At 39.3% G+C, this 24,212-nt stretch overlaps 1 protein-coding gene across 1 annotated transcript in view; it reads left to right on the top strand.

Annotated features, from left to right (window-relative positions):
• zc3h13 (zinc finger CCCH-type containing 13) overlaps positions 1-24,212 on the top strand; it is a 59,286-nt gene that overhangs the window by 5,639 nt on the left and 29,435 nt on the right. The window contains 11 exon segments of the mRNA XM_052127511.1: positions 4,069-4,178; positions 4,289-4,403; positions 5,193-5,304; positions 5,677-5,804; positions 7,180-7,224; positions 7,350-7,531; positions 7,721-7,921; positions 8,106-8,261; positions 9,502-9,869; positions 15,613-16,062; positions 21,736-21,951. Coding sequence (XP_051983471.1) covers positions 4,069-4,178; positions 4,289-4,403; positions 5,193-5,304; positions 5,677-5,804; positions 7,180-7,224; positions 7,350-7,531; positions 7,721-7,921; positions 8,106-8,261; positions 9,502-9,869; positions 15,613-16,062; positions 21,736-21,951 — 2,083 coding nt within the window.

The following is a 24,212-nucleotide window of genomic DNA, read 5'->3' as shown; positions in this document are numbered from 1 at the left end:
CCAGAGCTGGTACAGATGATGCAATCTGCCCCATGGCCGATTCCGCTGAGGCAAGACCTCCTCGGACAGGCCAGCGGGATGATTCTTCATCCCGCCCGATCTGTGGGCCCTCCATGCATGGCCCCTCAACGGGTTCCCGAGAACCTCCCCAGTGGAGTTCTGAAAACCATTGCTGAGGCACGAGCCCCTCTACGAGCGCTTGTATGCCCAAAAGTGGAAAGTGTTCAGTGACTGGTGTGATACCAAGAGCTTGAACCCCAAAGCGTGCAAGATACCGAGTGTACTTGCCTTTTGCAGGAGCTGGTGGAGGCGGGCCGCACACCCTCCACGCTCAAAGTCTATGTGGCTGCCATAGCAGCGTCACACAATCCTGATAAAGGACATTCATTGGGAAAGAACAATCTGATTGTTCGTTTCCTAAGAGCGCTAGGAGGATGAACCCTCCTCGCCCACCTTCGGTGCCGATCTGGGACCTGGCCACGGTCCTGGACGCACTCAAAGGTGCCCCGTTCGAACCTCTCCGAGCCGTGCACCTCAAGCAGCTCTCGCTCAAAACCACGCTCTTGCTGGCACTTCGCTTCAGTTAAAAGAGTAGGCGACCTGCAGCGCTGTCATCAAGCGCTGCTTGCCTGGAATTTGGACCTAACGACTGCAGAGTTGTCCTTAGGCCAAAGCACGGGTACATTCCTAAGGTGCTCTCTACACCCTTCAGAGCACAGGTGATATCTCTGGCAGCGCTTTCGTCTTCAGCAGACGAGGACGACGCAAACTTACTCTGCCCCGTCAGGGCGCTCAGAGTATATTTGGAACGTTCTGCCCTGTTCAGACAGACGGAACAATTATTCGTATGCTTTGGCGGCCGAACTAAGGGTCTCGCTGTCTCAAAGCAACGAATATCGCGCTGGATAGTGGATGCTATAGCGCTAGCTTATGAGGCCAAGGGCCTTCAATGCCCCTTAGGCGTCAGAGCTCACTCTACGAGGAGCATGGCCTCCTCGTGGGCATGGTCGAGTGGGATACCCATTCAAGATATTTGTGCGGCGGCAGGCTGGGCCTCGCCTTCGACATTTATCAGGTTTTATAACCTACAGGTCCCCTCACTACATTCCAACATTCTATCAGTCTGACTGTGGAATGAACTGGAGTATGTACATGCAGGGCATTATCTCCTCCCTTATAAGGTCCGTCTCTGACCGGCTTAGAGGGTTTATTATGCGTACCAGTACATAAAAACTCAGTACATAAGATATGTGTTTGTGTTTGTACAAGGAGCACCCCACCTTGTAGGTAAGGAGCCCTGTCATACCCCACTAAATAGCTTCGCCTCTGGCCGGCTCGTGGAACATCACTTTGCTTTAAGGCTCAGGCACCAGCCTCTGGCTTTATACAGCGAAGTCAGCACGCACGGCGTTTTACATGGGGTTCCCATAGCGTAAGCTACTTACGCAATAGGAGAGACCTCTCGATAAGGGAACGACTCGGTTACTAATGTAACCTCGGTTCCCTGAGAGAGGGAACGACTATTGCGTAAGCTGCCGTGCCTGTGCTTGGTCAGTCGCTTCAGTCGATTGAACCTAAAGAACCGGAATGACGGGATGCTCATTATATAGCCCTCATATGCTAATTTCAGCAGGCTATGAGCGCGCGAAAGCGGGTGCGCCCCCATTGGTGGCGCGTTCTAAATCGCCCCGTCATTGGTTCGAGCAGTTGCCGCAGCACAGCCAATGACCGAGCTGCTTCGCTCATCACTGTCTGCTGTGCAGCTGCAATGCGTTTTACATAAAGACTTCAATATTTCTCGAGAAACGGAGTTTTCCCATTGCGTAAGCTACTTACGCAATAGTCGTTCCCTCTCTCAGGGAACCGAGGTTACGTTAGTAACCGAGTCGTTTTGGTTTAGCGCAAAAGAAATCTGGCCTGAAGACGTTTCCATTCAGAAATGTGTTTATCGCTAATTCGCCTCCCAGATTTCCCTATTTTTTTTTCCCTCTGAAGTTTGGGTAAAATGGGGAGATTATTGAGACAATTCATGGAAATTAGTCAGCTTACTGTCATTTTAATTAACAAATAAAAGCAATCAGAAGAGGGGGAATTGAAATCAAAAGGGTAGCAGTTGCCCCTCTGATTGGAATGTAATATTGGTCCTGATGTTGCACATATTGCAGGTTGGCACCGGTTATGACCCAAAGCAGATTATCATGGCCCTGTTCAAGCTGGCAACCTGCCATCAAATGTATTGGGGGAAAATTTCTGTCTGAGTATAAGGACCATCAATCGATGTGTATATGCTATGTGCACAGCTATTAAAGAAAAACAATTATTTAAAGTATTTTAAAAGTATTTAAACGTTTTAAAATGTTCAAAAGCTTGTTTTCTGAAAGTGAACTCTGCATTGGACAAATAGTTTGGATAGTTTATAGTCTTGGAAAAAAGTATAGAACATTCTGAGACTGCCATTAATTAATTCTTTAATCGTTTGCTTAAAGAATATAGGTCTAAAATATATATTTTTTTTCGTTTGGTACATTTTTTTTATTTTTTATTTAATGCTTCTTTCGTTTGGTAATTTATTTTATTTAATGCAGAGAATTTTGCTGGCATTTTTTCAAAAGTAAAACTAAATAATTTAATAAAACTGTAAGTGTTCCAAAAAAAAAAAAAAAAAAAAGCACTGATGCTTTTCTCCTAGTATTGTGTATTTATTTTTTATTTAAAACATCTTTGTGCACAGAAATGATCTGTTTTGTGGGCTGATTCCATGACTGCCGTCTATTTTTTGAATGGTGTGGAAAATAAACTTTAATAACTAAATGGATTGATACCGCGATTAAATTAATCGCAAACAGTGGCCATTAATTTGTTCAATGTGCACAAGATATTTGTGTTGGCTCTCCTGGAAGTGTCACGTTTGCAGATCGGCTCTATATGCCATAAAGATCAATCCATAATCACGTACACGTAATGTCGTCATGATTAACACAGGCTAACGATTGGGGCAAACTGTCATGTGACACTACATTTTTGCTTTAATGCCAATTTTATCGACAAAAAGTGTTTCCAACCCAGTTTTTTGTGACTTTTGATATATCAACATAGTTTATGATGCTTGAGTTAAACGGAAAAATATTATGTTGCCATTTGTGTCAGCTGTATTTTGTTGCGCTAAAACATTTTTGCAAAAAATCCTTGGATGGAAACGTAGTTAGTGTAGGTCTGGGGATTTTGTTGTTATACATGGTGACTGAGTGGTATGGTAAAGTTTTTGCTTCTAGTATAAAAGTTCCCGGTTCTAATCCGGCCAAATTAAACTTTTTTTTATTTATTTTTTTTGTTAATAGATTACATCTATTTCAGTACTCAAATGCTGTTTGTGCAGTGAGGAGGACATTGTTTAAACTAAGCTGCCAAAACTACTTTTTCTCTGCTTCCTCCACGTTTTGATGTCACACTTTGGTAGATATCTGCCCACCTCCATGATAACACATCAACGCATACTTTAATTTATCACTTCCGTAGCCCACCCTGTAGTGGTGAGCAGTGAGATGGCAAGTAGAGAGCCAATCATAACAGTGGTGTTTACTGTCAAGTCTTAAAGAAGCAGCACCAAAACCAAGCGTTTCTGACAGAGGATCTCTATATATATATATTGTATTTATTTATATATATATATATCCATCCATCCATCGTCAACCGCTTATCCTGTGTACAGGGTCGCGGGGGGCTGGAGCCTATCCCAGCTAACATTGGGCGAAAGGCGGGGGACACCCTGGACAGGTCGCCAGTCCATCGCAGTATATATATATATATATATATATATATATATATAACCAATTTTTACATATTTTCCATTAAACTTTTTACTGTATCTTGATATACTGTATATCATTATAGTGGTATAATATTACTCGTATCGTGATATAAGATTTTGGTCACATTGTGAAACTGGTCACATGTCCCACCCAGGTTGGCAGCTCACTAGATTTGGATATCATCTAATTCGCTTTCCAAGTGCTAATGTATAATAGATTGAGCTTGTAGAAATTCAACAGGCCTACTCACTTCTCACAGACTCATTGTAGAAACTGGTTAAAGACTGGGAACTGCAGTTACGGCAACACGTGTAGATACACACATGGAACCACATCACGAGGAAAAGGCTTCTCTGGAACATTCAACAGGTGTGTTTCTAGTAAACAAATGCTTTGGAAATATAACTGATCAAATACCTTGCTGAATGCTAGACTCTCTCTCTCTCTCTCTCTCTGTGTGTGTGTGTGTGTGTGTACAGGTCAGCTGAGAGGCCCACTGGGGATCTCCGGGAGAGGATGAAGAATAAGAGACAGGATGTAGATGGTGACACTCAGAAAAGAGACGCAGAAGAGCCAACTTCACCCACAACCAGAGTATGACTGCTATAATCACTTACACTGTTTAAACCAGACTCGAGGCAAAAATAATTTCAGCGACAAGTAGGGCTGGGCGATATGGAGCAAAAAATATATCTCGATATATTTTGCTATATCTCGATATACAATATATATCTCGATATCTTTACAGAAAAAATAACCCCCCCAAAAAACTACTGCAAAAACAAATATGCCAAATACCACAGTCCTTTTTTATTACAGTGCAAAGAGGTAGGCAGTTCACGTAAGAACAAAGTGCTTGTTATTATTTAACTGTAAAATAAAGGAAGAAATACATATAGCCTTTTCATTCAAAATGAAACAACTCAACTCAAGGTAGGCAGTGCATATATAAGAACAAAGTGCTTCTGCGACATTTAAGAAAAAAAAATCGGCGAAATCAGAATTAAATATAAACAATATATCGATATATACGATATGTCAAAATTCATATCGTGTTTAAAAAATATCTCGATATATTTTAAATATCAAGATATCGCCCACCCCTAGCGACAAGTAATGTCTGTCTGCACTGAACATGAAACTGCTGTGCAGTGGGACACAACCACAGCCAATCAAAAGATGAGATTTCACAATTGGGAGCAGCACAGAAATAGAACCAAGTGATGGACAAAATGTTGTTTGACTGGTTTGGACAAAAACTCAGATTTGCATGCAAGAAATGTATGCCAAACAATACCTGTCAATCAAAAATATTCTTCTTGGTAAATGCTTTAACGTTGATGGAAAAAAATTACCTTTGAACACATTTTTGTGTCTTATTAGCAGCGAGATTCATCCCGAGGCAGACACAGAGAGAAAGAGGATATCAAAATCACAAAGGAGCGCACACCAGCTAGTGAGGAGGAGACAGCAGATTGGGAGGCCAGTCGTGAAGGTAAAACATTCTCCAAAATACTTAATGTATCTGATTAGAAGACAAATCCTTCTCATCACAAATCATGTTTTGTTGTCTCCCAGTCCCATGTTATTTCAGCATGTAACAGTTTAAGGAGGGGCAAAGAGGAGGCGGGAACCAGCTGAACAGTAAAAAAATGTTAATGGCAAACTTAATTTAAAACAAACATAAACACAGACACATATGCAATGCGGCCACTTGCATCTCTCTCTCAAACTGTTGCCTCCGGCTCCCCTTTATCTCTCTCTCCCGCTGATCTGCTGATTCAGGTCCGGCCGTGCACCATCATGGCCCGGCCATGCCCTCCTCCTTGTCACACAGCAATTATTTTCTTATTATTGATGTTACTAGATTCCGATAACGGTGATTACGATTACGAGTTATCTCTTGAGATGAAGAGGCAGAAGATTCAGCGGGAGCTGATGAAGTTGGAGCAGGAAAACATGGACAAACGAGAGGAGATCATTATCAAGAAAGAGGTACAGCACAAACTTACATTAAGCAGGACCTCAAGGATTTGTTCACACTGCTGGAAAAATCTGATTTTTTTTCTCAACTGACTGTTCAAACTGCAGATTATTTGTGGACAGATTAAAAAAAATGTCTGTTCAGACAGCAGTCGCTTTGGTTATCTTGTCCACACTAGTTGTCATAGTAACGATGCAAACTTGCGTATGTTCACCATGCTTGAGAGTTTAGAGATGGATATTTTTCATGAGGGCAGTATCCAAATGAACACATTGCTACAGACAATGGCTTATAAAAACATTTTAAAAAACGAGAGGTGTGGCAAATGCAATGGTTGTTGCAGCAAGGGTTTACAACGGACACATTATAGTTGGGGGTGCCTATTCTATATATCTCTAGGTGAGTAAAGCCAATGTCTGAATTGATGTCTGAATGTCTAAAAGAGATTTGCACTGCTTTTGGCTGCTCTGTAACATACATGACATATGGGTGAATTACATTCAGAGGTAGGCCTGGGCGAAAAATCGATTCAATGAATTAATTCGAATTTTTTGTTGCGGGCGATTTAAAAAATAAGTAAATCGAGTTTTTGTGTAATGGTGCATTTTTGGCTCCCCGGAGCATCCGTAGCATTAGTTTCACATAGCATTATGGCAAGCGACAACAACAACATCATAGCACACACGAAACGGCAACAGCATACAGCAAGCGACAACATGGCTACCGGTGAGAGTGGGAAGTTTGTTCCCAAGAAACTTCATCCCAGAAATGGGGGTTACATTTGTCTTGCTTTTGATTAAATAAAAGCAAAATTTGCTTTAAGTTGTCTGCCGTTTGTCGTATTGATTTCCTTAATAAGTAGATGGGAAAATCGGGAAAAAATCGTAAATCGAATTAAAAAAAATAAAATCGGAGATATTATAAAGATAAAGATATTTTTAGGCCATATCGCCCAGCCCTATTCAGAGGTGATCATCCCTATGCCCTTTTCCCCTCATAGACTTTAGCTTATGCTGTCAGAGGGAAGAAAGGTGTAATAAAACGGTAATTCTGAACTGTCATTAAATTGACATTATTGTTTTCCCTTCAAAGTGCCCTGGCATCATTTATGCTATTTGGACCACATTACATGTCTTCTCGTCACAACACTTGACAAAACAACCCATCACGCACAATGGAAGACTTAAAAACACATGAAAGACGCATTTACAAAAAATGACCCTTGAGTATGGTTTGGATAGGCCAAAAAATTGAAAATAAAGATATTTTTCTGCTTGTGTGAACATAGCCCAAAATACTGCAATTACACCATATTTAAAAAAGACAAACGTGAGTTGATATACTGAATTTATCAACACTGAGATTAATTGCATGTATTCTCAGCAGGAACAAGTCTCCAAGACAAGGAACAGTAGTACTTACAAGGACAGGGTAGGAAAACAATCTGCCTCTGAATATGATTCTCGATTGATGGAAAATGTATTATTATGTAGCCTTTTGATAAGGACAATTATTTTTGTTGTTTTATTTTGATGTAATCTTGGTGTTTGTTTTAGGCTTCTCCTGAGCACACCAGTTCTAGGGGGTCACCCTCGTCCCGTAAGTCCAGCGGCTCGCCCAAACATAAAGCTGCTGGGAAGGGTGGAAATTCGAGAAAGAAAGAGAAGAAGTCTTCCAGTTCTTCAGTCATCTCCTCTCCAGTGTCTGACCAGAACAGGGCAGAGGAGACAGACAGCAGGTGAGGAAAATTATCTGTTTCTGTCAAATAAACTTGTATATAAAAAATAAAGTTATGCCTTAACTTTTCACTGTTGCTTTGAATCTGAATTGTTTTTATTGGTCTGCCAAATATTGAGAATTAATACACTTTACAGTTAAAAGGATTTCTTTAAGTTAAATACTTGACTGCCATCTAATTTATGACCAGATCATCTAAGAGTGGCCATGGCAGAAGGAAAGGGCCTCGGACGCCAAGTCCTCCTCCACCTGTCCCCGCAGAGAACCCAGTTATTGGGAAGAAACACAAAAATAAACACAAAAACAAGGAGAAATCTGAGGACAAACCTAAAGAAGGCAAAGAGAGAGGACGTGATATGGAGAAACACAAGGAAAAAAAAGAAAAGCGCAGGTATGGTCACCATCATAAGAAGCTTGCAACGTATTAATAAAGTTATGTACCATGTTAGAGAATGTTAGTGATGGTCCAGATATAACTTTCACTCCTGTTTTATCTACATGTGATACCAAAGCTTGATTATTCTATATTTAGTCAAATGTGTTGTAGCTAATCTCTGTCCTCTCCTTAATTGCAGGGACAGGTCAGATAGTTCACATAAAGCCAAACGCTCAATTACATCAGAGGAACGTTCTGGAAGCATTTCCCCACCTTCCAGGGAAGCATCACCTCCAGCCAGAAGGAAGTCCACATCTCCGAAACCCTCTTCCCATAAACAAGCCTCACAGCAGAGGTGAGAAGAACTGTAATGTTAACCCAATATTGATAGAGACTTTATTATCTAATCTCTAAGAAATTTTAATTGCACTGATGGTCCTCATTCCCTAGTTAAAGCAAGGCAGTTTACCTAATATATTGACATCAAGTGACAAATAAGCATAATCCACAAACAATGTCCCACATACTACAGCAATGTCAATTATACTGTCGTTAAAATGACGGTGATACGACTTGATCATGTTTACCTGCAAATATTTTACTATGTTGAGAGACTTTAGACTATATACTATATTTATCTAGTTTTGCTCAGCTTACGCTTATGTGTAGCTTGTGTAGGGTAAAACTTTCCCACAAGCTAGCTTAAAGGAAATGTTCTCCCAAAAATGAAAATTCTCTCATTTACTCCCCCTCTTGCCATCCCAGATGTGTATGACTTTCTTCTGCAGAACACAAACTAAGATTTTTAGGTGAGTGGTGACCAAAACTTTGAAGCTCCAAAAAGCACAAAGGCAGCATAAAATTAAATCAAAAGACTCAAGTGTTTAAATATCTTCAGAAGCGATCCAATCAGTTGTAGGTGAAAAGACCAAAATGTTACTCCTTTCACTATAAATTGTGACTCTTCAGCAGTCTCCTTGGTAATCATGATTGTGACTAGAGACTGCAATGGCAAGATGTACAGTGAAAAAGGAGTAATATTTCGGTCTGTTCTCACACAAAATCAATTGGATCACTTCAGAAAACATTGATTAAACCAGTGGACTCATATGGATTAATTTTATGCTTTAAAGTTTTGATCACCATTCACTTGCATTGTATGGACCTACAGAGCAGAGATAATATTCTGAAAATCTCAATTTGTGTTCTGCAGTAGAAAGTCATACACATCTGGAATGGCATGAGGGTGAGTAAATTATGAGGATGTTTTTTATGTCAAGTATTCCTTGAAAACTGTCACTGGAGGATCCAATTGGAGTCATTTGTACACCAAGTAAAGTTGTTTAAATCTATTTATTCTGAAGATTAGTACATGACAGATAAATTAAAATCTGACCTCAATCTTTGTATAATGATTTTAAAATAATCCTTTACCAGTAATTAAAAGCTTGAAAGGTCATGGAAATTCATTGTTCAAAAAGTCTGGGAACTCTTGAGTCTAGTACAAATACTAGTGAGATTATGAGGACATACATCAATCTTATGGGGACAGATAACAATCTATGTTAATATTATGACATATTTCCCTGTCGCAGGTCTAGAACTCCACCCCATCACCGCCGCAGCCCCTCTCCTCACTCCCGACAACATCACTCCCCCTCCTCACACTCTGGCTCCTCCGCACAGAGACACTCCCCTTCCCCTCGCCGCAGACATGGTTCCATCTCTCCCCTTTATCCGCAAGACCTTCCTCCTCCCTCCTCATCCTCACCCCCTCCTACACAGTCCTCCTGCCGTTCCCGCTCTCCACTCACCCCCCAGAGAGAGCCCTCCCAGAGCCCTGCTCCCCGCAGGTCCAGCCCCAGCATCAGGCACCGCTCACAGGGGAGAGAGAGGGAGAGGGGCAGAGGAGAGAGAGACAGGAGTCCTGCACTGCAGGAGAGACACCATGAGCGTAGAGATGGTGAGAGACACATTTCTACATAACTACATCTTCATGAGTCATAAGAGAGTAATTGGTGTAGGAGTTTTATTTTTTTACATTTTAGTTTGTATGAAGCTTTTTTTATTGTGTTGTGCTCCCTTTTGTGGACTTCAGATCTGAAAAAAATTATATTTGGAGCAAAATTATGTATTTTCAAAACTGACTAGTCAGTGGGGGTGTCTTAAAGGTGGACCAATTAATTGTTGTTTTCAGTTGTGGATGCTGTTGTATAAAATATAAATTCACTAGTTGTTTTTATTCTATTCAAAGTCAGCCACAATTAAATTAATGAGTGAAAGTCTCCAATAACAGTTAGTTACTGAGATTAAGAGAGTAGTATTTGGTTGGTCATGTGAACATCGCAGCCACCATCAGTGAAATACATTTTTTTTTTTAACCGTTTATAAGGTTACTGATATGATGAGTCTTCATCTCATGTGAGTGTTCATGATTTTATGTTTCAAAATTGCAAAGTAAAACTTGATGTATAAACAATACTGAGTGCACCCTTAAGTTACAAGCTGGATATTCTTTTTCCATGCCTTCTTAAAGAGGTTTTCATGACTAACAGTTCCAGTGTGACAGCTATAATTAACAGCTCCTTAGCAAATTGAGTTGTTCCAAGCAGTTTTAAACGTGTAATTCTACATCCTTGTTAATGTGATCCCTTTTTTGGATCAGACAATACACAACAATTATAGACCAATCTCCAAATTGCCTTTTATTTCCAAGATCTTGGAGAGATTTGTTTATTTGCAACTCTGCTCCTCTGTATCTACCGTAAGTACATTTAACATTTTAGATACATTTCAGTCTGGCTTCAGACCCTTGCACAACACCAAATCTGCCTTGCTGAAGGTCACTAATGATATTTTTCTCTCCATGGATTCAGGTTCATCTGTTGTATTAGTTTTAATAGATCTCAGTGCTGTGTTTGACACTATCGACCATAATATTCTTCTCAATTATGAGTGTATGGTTGGCATCCAGGGTTTAGATCTCCAGTTTGCCTCCTTTCTAAAATAATGTTTTCTGTAAATTTAGGGACTTTTTCCTCTATATCATCTCCATTACCATGTGGTGTCCCTCAATTTTAGGACCCGTACTATTTTCCCCTCTATATGCTTCCTCTGAGCTCTATTTTCCAGAAGTACAGCGTATCTTATCACTTATGCTGACGATTCTCAGTTTTATTTCCCAGTGAATGTAGACAAGAAGTGTTCATTTGATAACGCTCTAAATTGCTTCAAAGATATTAAACATTGGCTGGCAAACAATTTTTACAATCAAATGAAAGCAAAACTGAAGTTCTGATGTTTGGTTCCTCCATGTCCTCCTTACCTAGCTTGGTTTCCTTGTTAGGTCCTCTGTTGTCAAATGTACAAGATGATGTATGGGGTCTTGGAGTGATTTTAGACTCATTACCTTTCAATAAGCAGATCTGTGCTGTTGTTAAGGGTAGCTTTTTCCACCTGAGATCTGTCGCTAAAGTAAAACATTTTCTTTAACAAAGACCTGGAAATTGTGATCCACTTACTAATTTTATCAAGGTTAGACTTGTAACTCATACATTGGTCTCCCTCAAACTGCGTTATCCTGCCTACAGCTGGTTCAAACATGGCAGCTATTCTTTTAACAGATTCAAGAAAGAGGGATCATATTTCCCTTGTTTCTGCATCTCTACACTCAGCTTCTTTTCAGGGTTCCTCGTTGTCATTATAGATCTAAGGGCGATCGTGCCTTTTCTGTGGTAGGTCCTAATCTCTGGAACAGACTCCCTTTCCATGTGAGGTCAGCTTCATCATTAGCCATTTTTAAATCATCTTTGAAAACATATTTTTATTTTGTAGCTTTTGAATAGGAACTAGGTAAATACATTATGCTGTATTTTGTTTAATGTTTGCATGTGTGCACATATACAGTGCATCCGGAAAGTATTCACAGTGCTTAATTTTTCCAGATATTGTTATGTTACAGCCTTATTCCAAAATTGATTAATTATTTTCCTCAAAATTCTACAAACAATACCCCATAATGACAACATGAAAGGAGTTTGTTTGAAATCTTTGTAAATTTATAAAAAATAAAAAAACAAAAAAAAAATCACATAAGTATTCACAGCCTTTGCCATGACAATCAAAATTGAGCTCATGTTCATTCTGTTTCCAATGATCATCCTTGAGATGTTTCTACAACTTGTTTGGAATCCACCTGTGGTAAATTCAGTTGATTGGACATGATTTGGAAAGGCACACACCTGTCTATTGGACATGATTTGGAAAGGTACACACCTGTCTATATAAGGTCCCACAGTTAACAGTGCATGTCAGAGCACAAACCAAGCCATGAAGTCCAAGGAATTGTCTGTAGACCTCCCGAGACAGAATTGTATCGAGGCACAGATCTGGGGAAGGGTACAGAAAAATGTCTGCAGCATTGAAGGTCCCAATGAGCACAGTGGCCTCCATCATCCATAAATGGAAGAAGTTTGGAACCACCAGGACTCTTCCTAGAGCTGGCCGCCTAGCCAAACTGAGCAATCAGGGGAGAAGGGCCTTGGTCAGGGAGGTGACCAAGAACCCGATGGTCACTCTGACAGAGTTCCAGCATTTCTCTGTGGAGAGAGGAGAACCTTCCAGAAGAACAACCATCTCTGCAGCACTCCACCAATCAGGCCTGTATGGTAGAGTGGCCAGACGGAAGCCACTCCTCAGTAAAAGGCACATGACAGCCCGCCTGGAGTTTGCCAAAAGTCACCTGAAAGACTCTCAGACCATGAGAAACAAAATTCTCTGGTCTGATGAAACAGAGATTGAACTCTTTGACCTGAATGGCAAGTGGCATGTCTGGAGAAAACCAAGCAGCTCTCATCTCCTGGCCAATACCATCCCTACAGTGAAGAATGGTGGTGGCAGCATCATGCTGTGGGGATGTTTTTCAGCTACAGGAACTGGGAGACTAGTCAGGATCGAGGAAATGATGAATGCAGCAATGTACAGAGACATCTTTGATGAAAACCTGCTCCAGAGTGCTCTGGACCTCAGACTTGGGGGAAGGTTCGTCTTCCAACAGGCAACGACCCTAAACACACAGCCAAGATGATAAAGGAGTGGTTACGGGACAACTCTGTCCTTGAGTGGCCCAGACTTGAACCTGATTGAACATCTCTGGAGAGATCTGAAAATGGCTGTGCACCGACGTGCCCCATATAACCTGATGTATCTTGAGAGGTCCTGCAAAGAAGAATGGGAGAAACTGCCCAAAAATAGGTGTGCCAAGCTTGTAGCATCATTCACAAAAAGGCTGTAGGCTTGAAGCTGTAATTGGTGCCAAAGGCGCTTCAACAAAGTATTGAGCAAAGGATGTGAATACTTATGTACATGTGATTTGTTACATTTTTTTAAAATTTGTAATAAATTTACAAAGATTTTTAACAAACTTCTTTCACGTGGTCATTATGGGGTATTGTTTGTAGTATTTTAAGGAAAATAATGAATTGAATCCATTTTGGAATAAGGCTGTAACAACAAAATGTGGAAAAAGTGAAGCGCTGTGAATACTTTCTGGATGTGCTCTCTCTCTATCGATTATAAATCGACTAATCTATTGATGATTAGAAAGATTATTCGGGCAATTATTGCAACGATTAATCATTAGCTCTTAACCGGCTATTCAGCTTGTGCCTGACTTTATTAACTGTATTAAATGTGCTTACTAACAATAAAGAGGACAAAATCATCTTTTAAAAATACCCCTAAATGACAATCATTGAATTAAAGGGGGGGTCTACTTGGAATTTTATTGTTTAATTAAAAATTTCACTGCAAAAAATCCTATTGTTATCAAGTGTTTTAGTCTTGTTTTCCATTTAACATCGTCTAAAAATCCTTAAAACAAGATACGTTTACTTGAGAAGCAACATATAAGATATTTGAACTTACTTTAAGAGAAGGCATCTTAAATATAAGTGCATTTTGATGTGTATATTTTCATTTGTTCATACTTCTGCCAGTGCAGTAAAGAAAAATATATTCATATTCAAGATATTTGCTCTAAAAGCTGCTCTCCCACGTCATCATTAGCATTTCAAAAGATCTCATGTTGTGTTAAATGAGATCAAACGACTGTTTGACAACAAAAAAAATTTGTTGACAATTTTAGATTGATAATGTCGACTACCGGTAAATGTTTCAGCCCTAGTGTGTGTGTGTGTGTATATATGATGTATAGTATATATATATATATATATATATATATATATATATATATATATATATATATATATATATATATATATATATATATATATATATATATCAGTAGACTGGTGGCCAAAAGTTTGGAATAATGTTCAGATTTTGCTGTTTCGGAAAGAAATTTATACTTCATCAAAGTGACATTCAATTGATCACAAAGTTCAGTCAGAACATTACTTATGTAAAATTGATACATTTTGAATTTGTTCTTCTGCAGATACTGATGTAAAAAAACCTCACCATCACTATTTGAAAAAAGTAATTTTTTATCGAATCTAGACAGGCCCCATTTCCAGCAGCCATAACTCCAACACATTATCCTTGAGTAATCATGCAAAATTGCAAATTTTGTACTAGAAAATCACTTGCCATTATATAAGACACAGCTTAAAGCTATTTGGTTCATTCATCAGTCAATCATTGTTTTGAGGAATGAAGGCTATACAATGCTTGAAATTGTCAAAAAACAGAAGATTTCATACAAATGTGTAAACTACAGTCTTCCAAGACAAAGGACAACTGGCTTTAACAAGGACAGAAAGAGATGTGGAAGGGCCAGATGTACAACTGAACAAGAGGATAAGTACATCTCTAGTTTGAGAAATGGATGCCTCACATGTCCTCAGCTGACCGCTTCATTGAATTCTACCAGCTCAACAGCAGTTTCATGTACAACAGTAAAGAGAAGACTCAGGGGTGCAGGCCTTAAGGGAAGAATTGCAAAGAAAAAGCCACTTTTGAAACCGTAAAACAAAAAGAAAATGTAAGAGGGGGTAAAGAAACCGTCATTGGACAACAGATAATTGGAAGTGTGTTATGGATCTTAACTCCATTGAGCTTTTGTGGAATCAGTTAAACTGTAAATTACGTGAGAAGTGCCCGACAAGACAGCCACATCAATGGCAAGTGCTACAGGAAGTGTGGGGTGAAATGTCACTTGAGTATCTAGAAAAATTCAGCTGCCAAGTATCTGCAAAGCTGTCATTGCTGCACATGGAGGATTTTTTAAGGAGAACTCTTTGAAGTAGTTTAAGTAGTTTACAATTTCAAATTGTAATAGAAATTTGTCATGTTATTAATGTCCTGACTATACATTGTGAACAGTTGAATGTCACTTTAGGTGAATAAAAGTATCAATTTATTTCCATAAGAGCAAAATCTGTACATTATTTCAAACTTTTGGCAGCCTGTGTGTGTTTGTTTGTTTGTGTGTGTGTGTGTATGTATATATGTATATACATATTTCACTTTGTCTTCGTATATTTATTTGATGAGATATGGTACAATTGCCAAATATGTTTGTCTGCAAAAATGTTCATCCGCTTTCATACAGTGACCAAAATTGTCTCTAAATTCATCCTCTTTAAATGTATAAAAAAAAAAATCCTGACCCATCCCTATTGAATAATATGTTAATTGAGAGACTTTTAGAGCCATTTTGCTCACTTCATTTCCTCTGTTCTTAGAGAGCCGCGGGAAACGCGAGAAGGAAAGCAGCCGTAATGAGCGAGACTACGAGATCGAGCCGAATTCCTCACGTGATGATCGTGATGCCAGAGACAGCCGAGACCGCCGCAATGAGCGGGATAGACGAGAAGCCCGGGATGAGCGCCAGCACCGTGGAGAAGTCAAAGACACTCGGGAGATCCGTGCCACTGAAACGCGAGACCGCTCCGGACGAGAATCCCTGGAGCGTAGAGAGCGGGACAGAGAGAGAGATCGAGAGAGGGAAAGAGAGAGAGAAAGAAATGAAACGCATAGAAAGGACGAAATGGTGGCCCAGGAGCAAAGAAATTATGGAAGAGGTCATGGAAGGGAGGAAGTGCGGACTGACACCAGATTGGACAACAGGAATGAATCTCGAGTGGAAAGAACAGGGAGAGGGAGGGGACGTGGGTTGGATGCCACAGAGAAAGGTGAGCTTCCTACTTTATTAAAGCTGATGCGTGTAACTTTTTCTTCGTAAAAATACTTCAATCCCATCTATTCATTTTTTTTTCTTTGATTCCTACAAAACATATATATGTATATATGGAATCATTAAAAAATTTAAACCTCACAACCACCCCTCCCAATCCCCAACACCACCCTGACCCTCAACAAACATCCCTGTATTCACATAAAAGTATATACACATTAGTGCTGCACGATTAGTCATATCGGAATCGTGATGTCAGCCTGTACGATTTATATGACGGCAAATTCTGCGATTTTTATTAAAAAAAAACAAGTGGATGTGACAGCCCATTCTCTCTGAGAGCTGTTTGCCCATTTTCTACACTGCTAATAAAAACATGACCAGTCAGTCTCAGCTTAGGGAGTGGCACGTGTGGTCATGTCAGTTTCTAGTGTGTAGCATGGAAATCAGGTGAAGATAGATGCCGAGCAGACAGACACTGAACTGGTGGTCAGAAAAAATAACACACAAACAGATCACAGCTTGGCGATATATCTTTATTTCATCAATAATTAAAGTTAATATAATACGGGAGTGTGCCATGGAAATAAACACAAACTCCAAAACTGTCATTATCTGTGCAGTCAGAGCTGCTTCGACCAGTTGAAGCGGGAGTCGAGACCGGGAAAGATTTAAAGTTCCGCCGGCTGATGCGCACTCTAACACAAAGACTCTCGTCTCACACCCCCGCTGTCTGCAGCTCGAGTGTCTGATAGAAACACTGTTCACAGCTTTGCGATTATATCTTTATTTTATCCTTAAAGTTCATATAATACGGGAGTGTGCCATGTAAATAAACACAAACTCCAAAACTGTCATTATCGGTGCGGTCAGAGCCGCTTCAACCAGTTGCGGGAGTCGAGACCGGGAAAGATTTTAAGTTCCGCCGGCTGATGCGTGCACTAACACGAAGACTCTCGTCTCACACCCCCGCTGTCTGCAGCTCGCAACGTGTTGCATCATTGATGAGATCATCATAATATCAATCTTATGTGAAAAATAACATTAAAATTACAACAACAATTAAATGTGTGTGTATGTGTGTATATATACACAACAACAGTTTTAGTGGTTTGAGTGAACCACACTTTTATATCCAGTTTCCTTTTCAAAAGAGTTTATACAAAGTACATGTTACATCCTGGTTAAATGTCCCTGTTTGTTTGGACAATCTTATTTTCATGAAAATTTGTTTGTACCGTAATTTCCGGACTATAAGCCGCAACTTTTTTCCCACGCTTTGAACCTCGCGGCTTAAACAACGACGCGGCTAATATATGGATTTTTCCCGCTTTCAAATTTTATTAAAAAAAAATAAAAAAAACATTCTGTGACGTGCTCAGTTTTTTGGCGGCATGAAGCTTTCATTAGACCAATGAAATTGCCGAACGGGTTAAGGTCAAACAACTTTTTTGTTTACTGTTTAGATTAAATCAAGCGTGCTCAAACTTCCCATCATTCTGATTACGGTAGTCATTTTGTCACCCTCAAGACACGGACAAATGCATATGATGCAGCTTTCAAGTTGAAGGCAATTGATCTGGCTGTTGGAAAAGGAAATAGAGCTGCTGCACGGGAGACGTTGGAAACAGCAGCGTGATGAATTGACTCAGTGCAAAAAGACAACTAAAGCTGAGGCTGTTCAACTCCGACACCGAAGGAGATGACTTCATTGGTTTCATGTGCACAAGAGGAGGAAGATAGTGACCAATGACTTTCTTGCTAGGCTACTGTTTACTGCTAATTTTTTATTTTTTGTTACAAGCCGTGTGTGGCAGCGGGGGCGTGGTCAAGCGCCCTTCCGGGAGAGAAAAGCGGTAAGGGCGCTTACACCTGAGCTAATGTCTAACACCTGTGTCTAATTTCAGTAAGCGTGGGGAGAGCGGCATAAAAAGGCAGCAGAGAGAGTGTGAGAGAGTGACAGACAGACACACGTCAGTCTAGTGTTGGCGCATAGAAGACCAAGAATTGAGAAACTTTATAAAATTGATTGTAAACATTGCTGTGGCCATTAAAAGCCTTACCTGGAACGTCAAGTGCCCTGCTTCACGTGTCCTTGATGTAAGCGCCCTTACCGCTTTTCTCTCCCGGACGGGCGCTTGACCACGCCCCCGCTGCCACACCGTGTTCCGTTAAAGCCTATTTATTTTTGTTACAAGCCGTGTTTTGTTAAAGCCTGTGTAAAGTTCATTTGTTTCAATGTACCGGTAGGCACCTGCGGCTTATAGACAGGTGCGGCTTATTTATGTTCAAAATTATAATTGTTTTAAAATTCAGTGGGTGCGGCTTATATTCAGGTGCGCTCAATAGTCCGGAAATTACGGTACTTATTTATTGTTATATTTTATTTAGGTGTAATATTGAGAAAATAACAAGTTTGCAGTAATGCAAAGATATTTAATTTTGTAAACATATTTTAATTTGAAAAAACTTTGCATTTATAATTGTTTTTGTTGCTAGTTTGAATGTTTGAGTTGAAAAATACACATTTCAGCACATTTGTATTCTATTTGTAGTAATCTCGGTAATCTATTTGTGCATTTTCCATGATAACCAAGCAAGATGAATCATGATACCATTTGTTTATTATATCGCATATCGCAATATTAACCTCAATAATCGCAATATGACATTTTCCCCAAATCGTGCAGCCCTAATACACATGATTATAGACACACAGAAAAATAAGATAAAAATAATAATAAAATTAAAAAATATAATAATAATTATATGTCAAGTAATATCAGGTATCCACCCCATTTCTCCATAAACAAATTAAATTCTTCAGAGACCGTCAAACTCCCCATCTCTGACCCCTACTCATGAAATGAAGGTGCTCCTGCCAAATTCCAACCCCTTAAAAGAACCTGTCTGGCGATCATGACACTAGTTAGGACCCAACTCTCTATGTTCCTATTCTCGCCGTTGATGACCACCCCATCGCCCAAAATACAGAGTCTGGTTCAAAATGAAACCGAGTGCCCAATATATCACATAAAATACTCTGAACATTCAACCAAAACCCCTGGATCTTAACCCACTCCCAAAAGACATCAGTTATGTCTCCATCCTCTGATTGGCATCGCCAGCATGTGGGTGTGTCTTTAAGACCAAGCCTATACAATCTAGAGGGGGTCCAATAAAATCGATGTAAAATCATGAATTGCATAAGGCGCACCATTGCATCTTTAGAAGCAGACTTTATTTTTTAGAATCCTAGCCCACTCTCCTTCCTCGAATTCCAAGTTTAAATCTTTCTCCCATAATCTCTTGAGAGAGGTTGAAGCTCCGTCCTCCAGACACTGAATTAGTAGGGAGTAATACACTGATGCATCATGACCTTTTCCAAAAGCTGTAATCACCACTCCTAGAGTATCTGCCGCTTTAGAGGGGTGTATGCTACTGCCAAAAATAGTACAGAGCAGGTGGGACTCTATTCAGCATCAAAATCAACAGTATAATCAAAATTATTGACCCCCCACATCTTTCGGAGCCTCTTTGTTGACGACCTATGCATATGCTATATGGGGAAAAATATTCATATAATTGTACGACAGCTACAACTATGCTTAAATAAAATAAACAACTGGTCAATAAAGAATGTATTCAGATTCTCCAAAACAAAGACAGTATGCATGCACACTTGCCTTCTCCGATCCTTACATCCCGACCCAGAGTTGAGTATGGAGGGAGAACCCATTGAAGTAGTGAAGGACTTAAAATTCTTAGGCCTGGTCTGTGATGATAAATTCACCTTTATCCCACATATGAAGATGTTGAGGAAAATTTTTTTTGTACAATTAATATTTTAAAAGTCTTGGCCAATACAAAATGGGGTGCAGACGCTACCGTTCTTTTATGCCTCTACAGAACATTAATCAGATACTGACTGGATTATGGGAGTATTGTGTATGGTCAGGCAAGGAAGTCATACATTCGAACACTTGACACAATACACCACCAGGGAATACGTCTAGCTTTTGGAGCCTTCAGAACAATCCCCATTCAAAGCCTTTATATAGAAGCTGGTGAACCTCCCCTCCAGAATAGGCATCTGAAACTGGCCTTACAATACGCGGTCAAACTCAAAGCAAATACAAGTAATCTGGCCTCTACACCAGTATTTCAACCAGAATGTTCTCAACTGTATGAAACTAGACCAAAGCTTTTGGAATATGGATTAAACCATACTTGGAGAACTTGAACAATAATCTGGACAACAAAAGACAGTATAATTTTTGGCCTGTCCCCCCCTGGACTTTGGAAAAACCAACCATTTCTATGGCATTGGCACAACTAAAAAAGGAAGTCCCCCCCCAATGCGTTTCAACAGGAATTCTTGGTACTGAAATGTAGTCTCCCACTCCATAGCACAGTATTCATGGATGGATCCAAAACAGATAACAGTGTGTCAGCAGCAGTAGTGATTGGAGACCAACAATACGGCATATGTATTCCAGAACAGAGCTCTGTCTTCACAGCTGAGGCCCGAGCGCTGCTACTGGCACTGGAAAACATTGAGCAGGGCCGAGGACGAAACTTTTTTTAATCGCTACAGACTCAAAATCCTGCCTTCATGCACTTGAATCCATGGAGACTGATCACCCCATTATCATAAACATCTGGACTAAAATACATTGATTACAGAAGAAGGGCTTCAACATTATCCTCTGTTGGGTGCTGGGACATATTGGTCTGGCAGGAAATGAAAAAGCAGATACAGCTGCAAAAGGGGCATTGAACTTGGAGATCTCAGAATGTCTGATACCACCCTCTGCCCTCAGGCCATTAATAAACTTGTATATCACCAATAAGTGGCAATCAGAATGGAATGAGTGCAACAGTAATAAATTATTTGAAATAAACCCCAGGATCCAAAGAAATTACACTCAATTTTAAATCTAGGCATGACCAAATAGCCTAGACAGTTTTCCAGATGCCGACTGGGCCATTCAAGACTAGTCCATGTGTTTTTACTGACTGGTGAAGATCCTCCCATATTGTATACCTTGCCAAACCCCTATGACCATCATTTACATGGACTCATAGCTATAACATTGACATGATTGTCATAAAATTTCAACATTAAAATGTGGATTAATAATTGTGGCTGGAGGCTCTCTAGATACCTGGACCTTACTTATTTGTTGTGATGTGATGCAGTCATGTGTTCAATTCAAGGCAAAACAATCAAGATGGCGGCCGTTATTGTGGCTTCTTTTCACTTTGATAGCATTGTTAAAGGTAAATGTTACTTTGTTCAACCATCACAATGCATTTCTTCAAAGGCGACTGGAAGTTTACTTGGAATTGCTGTTCAGTGACAGAGCACTAGGACAATTGCAATTCAGACCGTACATGGAACAGCAATTTTTCACATGCACAGTAAGAGGATTTAAGAATTTTTATACGTTTTAATGGAGACGAGCAACTGTTGGAAAACGCTTCAAAAACGCAGTATGGATGGAGAGCATTTAGAAAACAAAAATTACATTTTCAAATGTGTCTGGATAAATCGATAAGTCATAGCCTTAGTCTCCAAGTATGTGCTAGACAAATTGTTTTGATGGTTCTGTGTTTTAAAAATGCCACTACACGAAAGGATGCTGATGAAAGTGTGGTTGTGTTTCAGGTTCTACTCGTGGCAGTAGAGCATCACAGGGTGACACCAGCAGTACTTGTGGTCATGACAGCTGGGAATCCCGCAGCAGTGGCCTCAGAGAGAGGAGCTCTGAGAGAAACACAGAGCGTGATCGCTATGAAAATGACAGACCGAGAGGAGAACAGGCTAGAGATGACCGGCGGGGAGGACATGTGGAGAGAGATCGTCGTGACAACAGAGAAAGAGGTGCCAACTCTTTTCCACCTCTTCGAATCTTAATATAAATTAGAGCACGGTATGCAGAGCATGTCTTGTGCTTTGTTTGGAGTGGAATACTAGCCTAGTACTTGCTGCATACAACACGGTATTCACTGTACTCATACTGCTGATTACTTTTTATAAGATAATAATCGTATCCGCCAAGTTTTTAAAAAGTAGTATGCTTTATCACATGACCTTATCATATTATTAAAATAAAAATGATGACGGCCTTGTGATCAGTGTGAGTGTTCTGACATATTGAGCTGTGGTGCTCATAGGTGACCGGGGTTAAAATCAGGCCCAGGTCGTGCTCTCTCTCTTCCCTTGATTTTCTGTTTCTATTTTAAACTGTTTCTAGAAAAACTGTTTCAAGTAAAGGTGGCAAAAATCCCAAATACAAAAACTTAAAAAAAATATAAATAATTTATAATAATAATTGACAGTCCACTTAAATAAGTCAACAAAGATGTTCAAGGCAAATTTATGTCTGATATAACTTTGTTTATTTGTCACACTGTATATGAAAGGTCAAGTTGAGCACACTGCATTGTTAGATACAATACTTAATAAGGTTACTTAATAAAACACATAATAAGGTTATATTCTAGGGCTGGGTAATAAGATTGATTTTTCCCATGCATTGGAAAATAAAAAGTTCTACGATTGGCCACTGGCTATTAAATGTTTAGATTTCACTCACCAGTGATTGAGTAGTATAGTGGAGAACTTATTAGCAAAGAGGTCCTTTCACTGCAAGTTATGAAGAAAAGTTTGGTTTAACTCGTTCTGTGTGTCCAAAGACGAGATCCACGGATCAATATGACATTTAATAATGTCTCTTTTAATACGCTTTCTGTTTGTTACAGTCAGTTGTTAAATGTTTAGATTTCACTCACCAGTGATTGAGTAGTATAGTGGAGAACTTATTAGCAAAGAGGTCCTTTCACTGCAAGTTATGAAGAAAAGTTTGGTTTAACTCGTTCTGTGTGTCCAAAGACGAGATCCACGGATCAATATGACATTTAATAATGTCTCTTTTAATACGCTTTCTGTTTGTTACAGTCAGTTGTTGATTAAAAACAACAAGAAAAATAAATATTTAATTCTAATCACACATGGATGCGCAATAGAAATTACGCACATCTTCTCTCGTAATAGGCGCTTGCTGGCTGATGCTGGTAATCTTAAAGAGGCAGTACCGATTAAGTATGTGCTCTACATATCAACGTAAATACTTGTAAATAGTAGGGCTGCAACTAACGATTATTTTTATAATTGACTAATCTAACTATTTTTAGAACGATTATTCTACTATTCGGGAGATTATTGCAACCATTAATCATTAGCTCTTAACCGACTATTCAGCTTGTGCCCGACTTAAAAGGTTATATTAATTGTGCTTACTAACAATAAAGAGGACAAAATCATCTTTTAAAAATACCTCTAAATGACAATCACTAAATTAAAGTGGAAAAACTACTTCGATTTTTATTGTTTAATTAAAAATTTCACTGCAGAAAATCCTATTGTTATCAAGTGTTTTAGTCTTGTTTTCCATTTAACATTGTCTAAAAATCCTTAAAACAAGATACATTTACTTGAGAAGCAACATATAAGATATTTAGACTTGCTTTTATCTTGTTTTAAGGATTTTTCGATATTTTTAAATAATAAAATGAATTAAATATTATATTCAAAATTATTCAATAACAATTTGTTCTTCTGCAGTATTAGCAACCTTATGTAAGTAATTGTACATAAGGATTTTTAGATATATTATAAAACAAACCAAAAAATAAATAAAAAAATAGATTTTGCATTGTATAATGGGCTAAGACTACACCCTCTCACCTTTTTGTTCATTTGACTTCGATCCATCTTTAACTCACAAAAAAACAAACACTTTCTTCTTTATATAGCTGCGTATCACCGATTTTCTTCACCATAAGATACACTGTGACACTCATATTATATTTCACTATGTTTTGAGCACAGCTGCGTATCACCGATTTTCTTCACCATAAGATACACTGTGACACTCATATTATATTTCACTATGTTTTGAGCAATCACTATAAACAAAATCTAGCTGCAGGAAGCGTGCGCCAGTGATGAGCGTCTCTGCTCGAGACAGTGTATCGGCCGGGAGAAGTTTGAAAGTCTCTCGTGCTGTTTTTCTTGTGACTCATATAAGCGGCACAGACAAATGCCAGTTTCGGAGTTTGTGCTTATTTATACTGCCCGCT

Source organism: Xyrauchen texanus, chromosome 5, assembly GCF_025860055.1.
Source record: "Xyrauchen texanus isolate HMW12.3.18 chromosome 5, RBS_HiC_50CHRs, whole genome shotgun sequence".
NCBI classification, from domain to species: Eukaryota; Metazoa; Chordata; class Actinopteri; order Cypriniformes; family Catostomidae; genus Xyrauchen; species Xyrauchen texanus.
The sequence above is the reverse complement of the archived record's forward strand: the minus strand, read 5'-3'. Positions and strand labels throughout refer to the sequence as shown.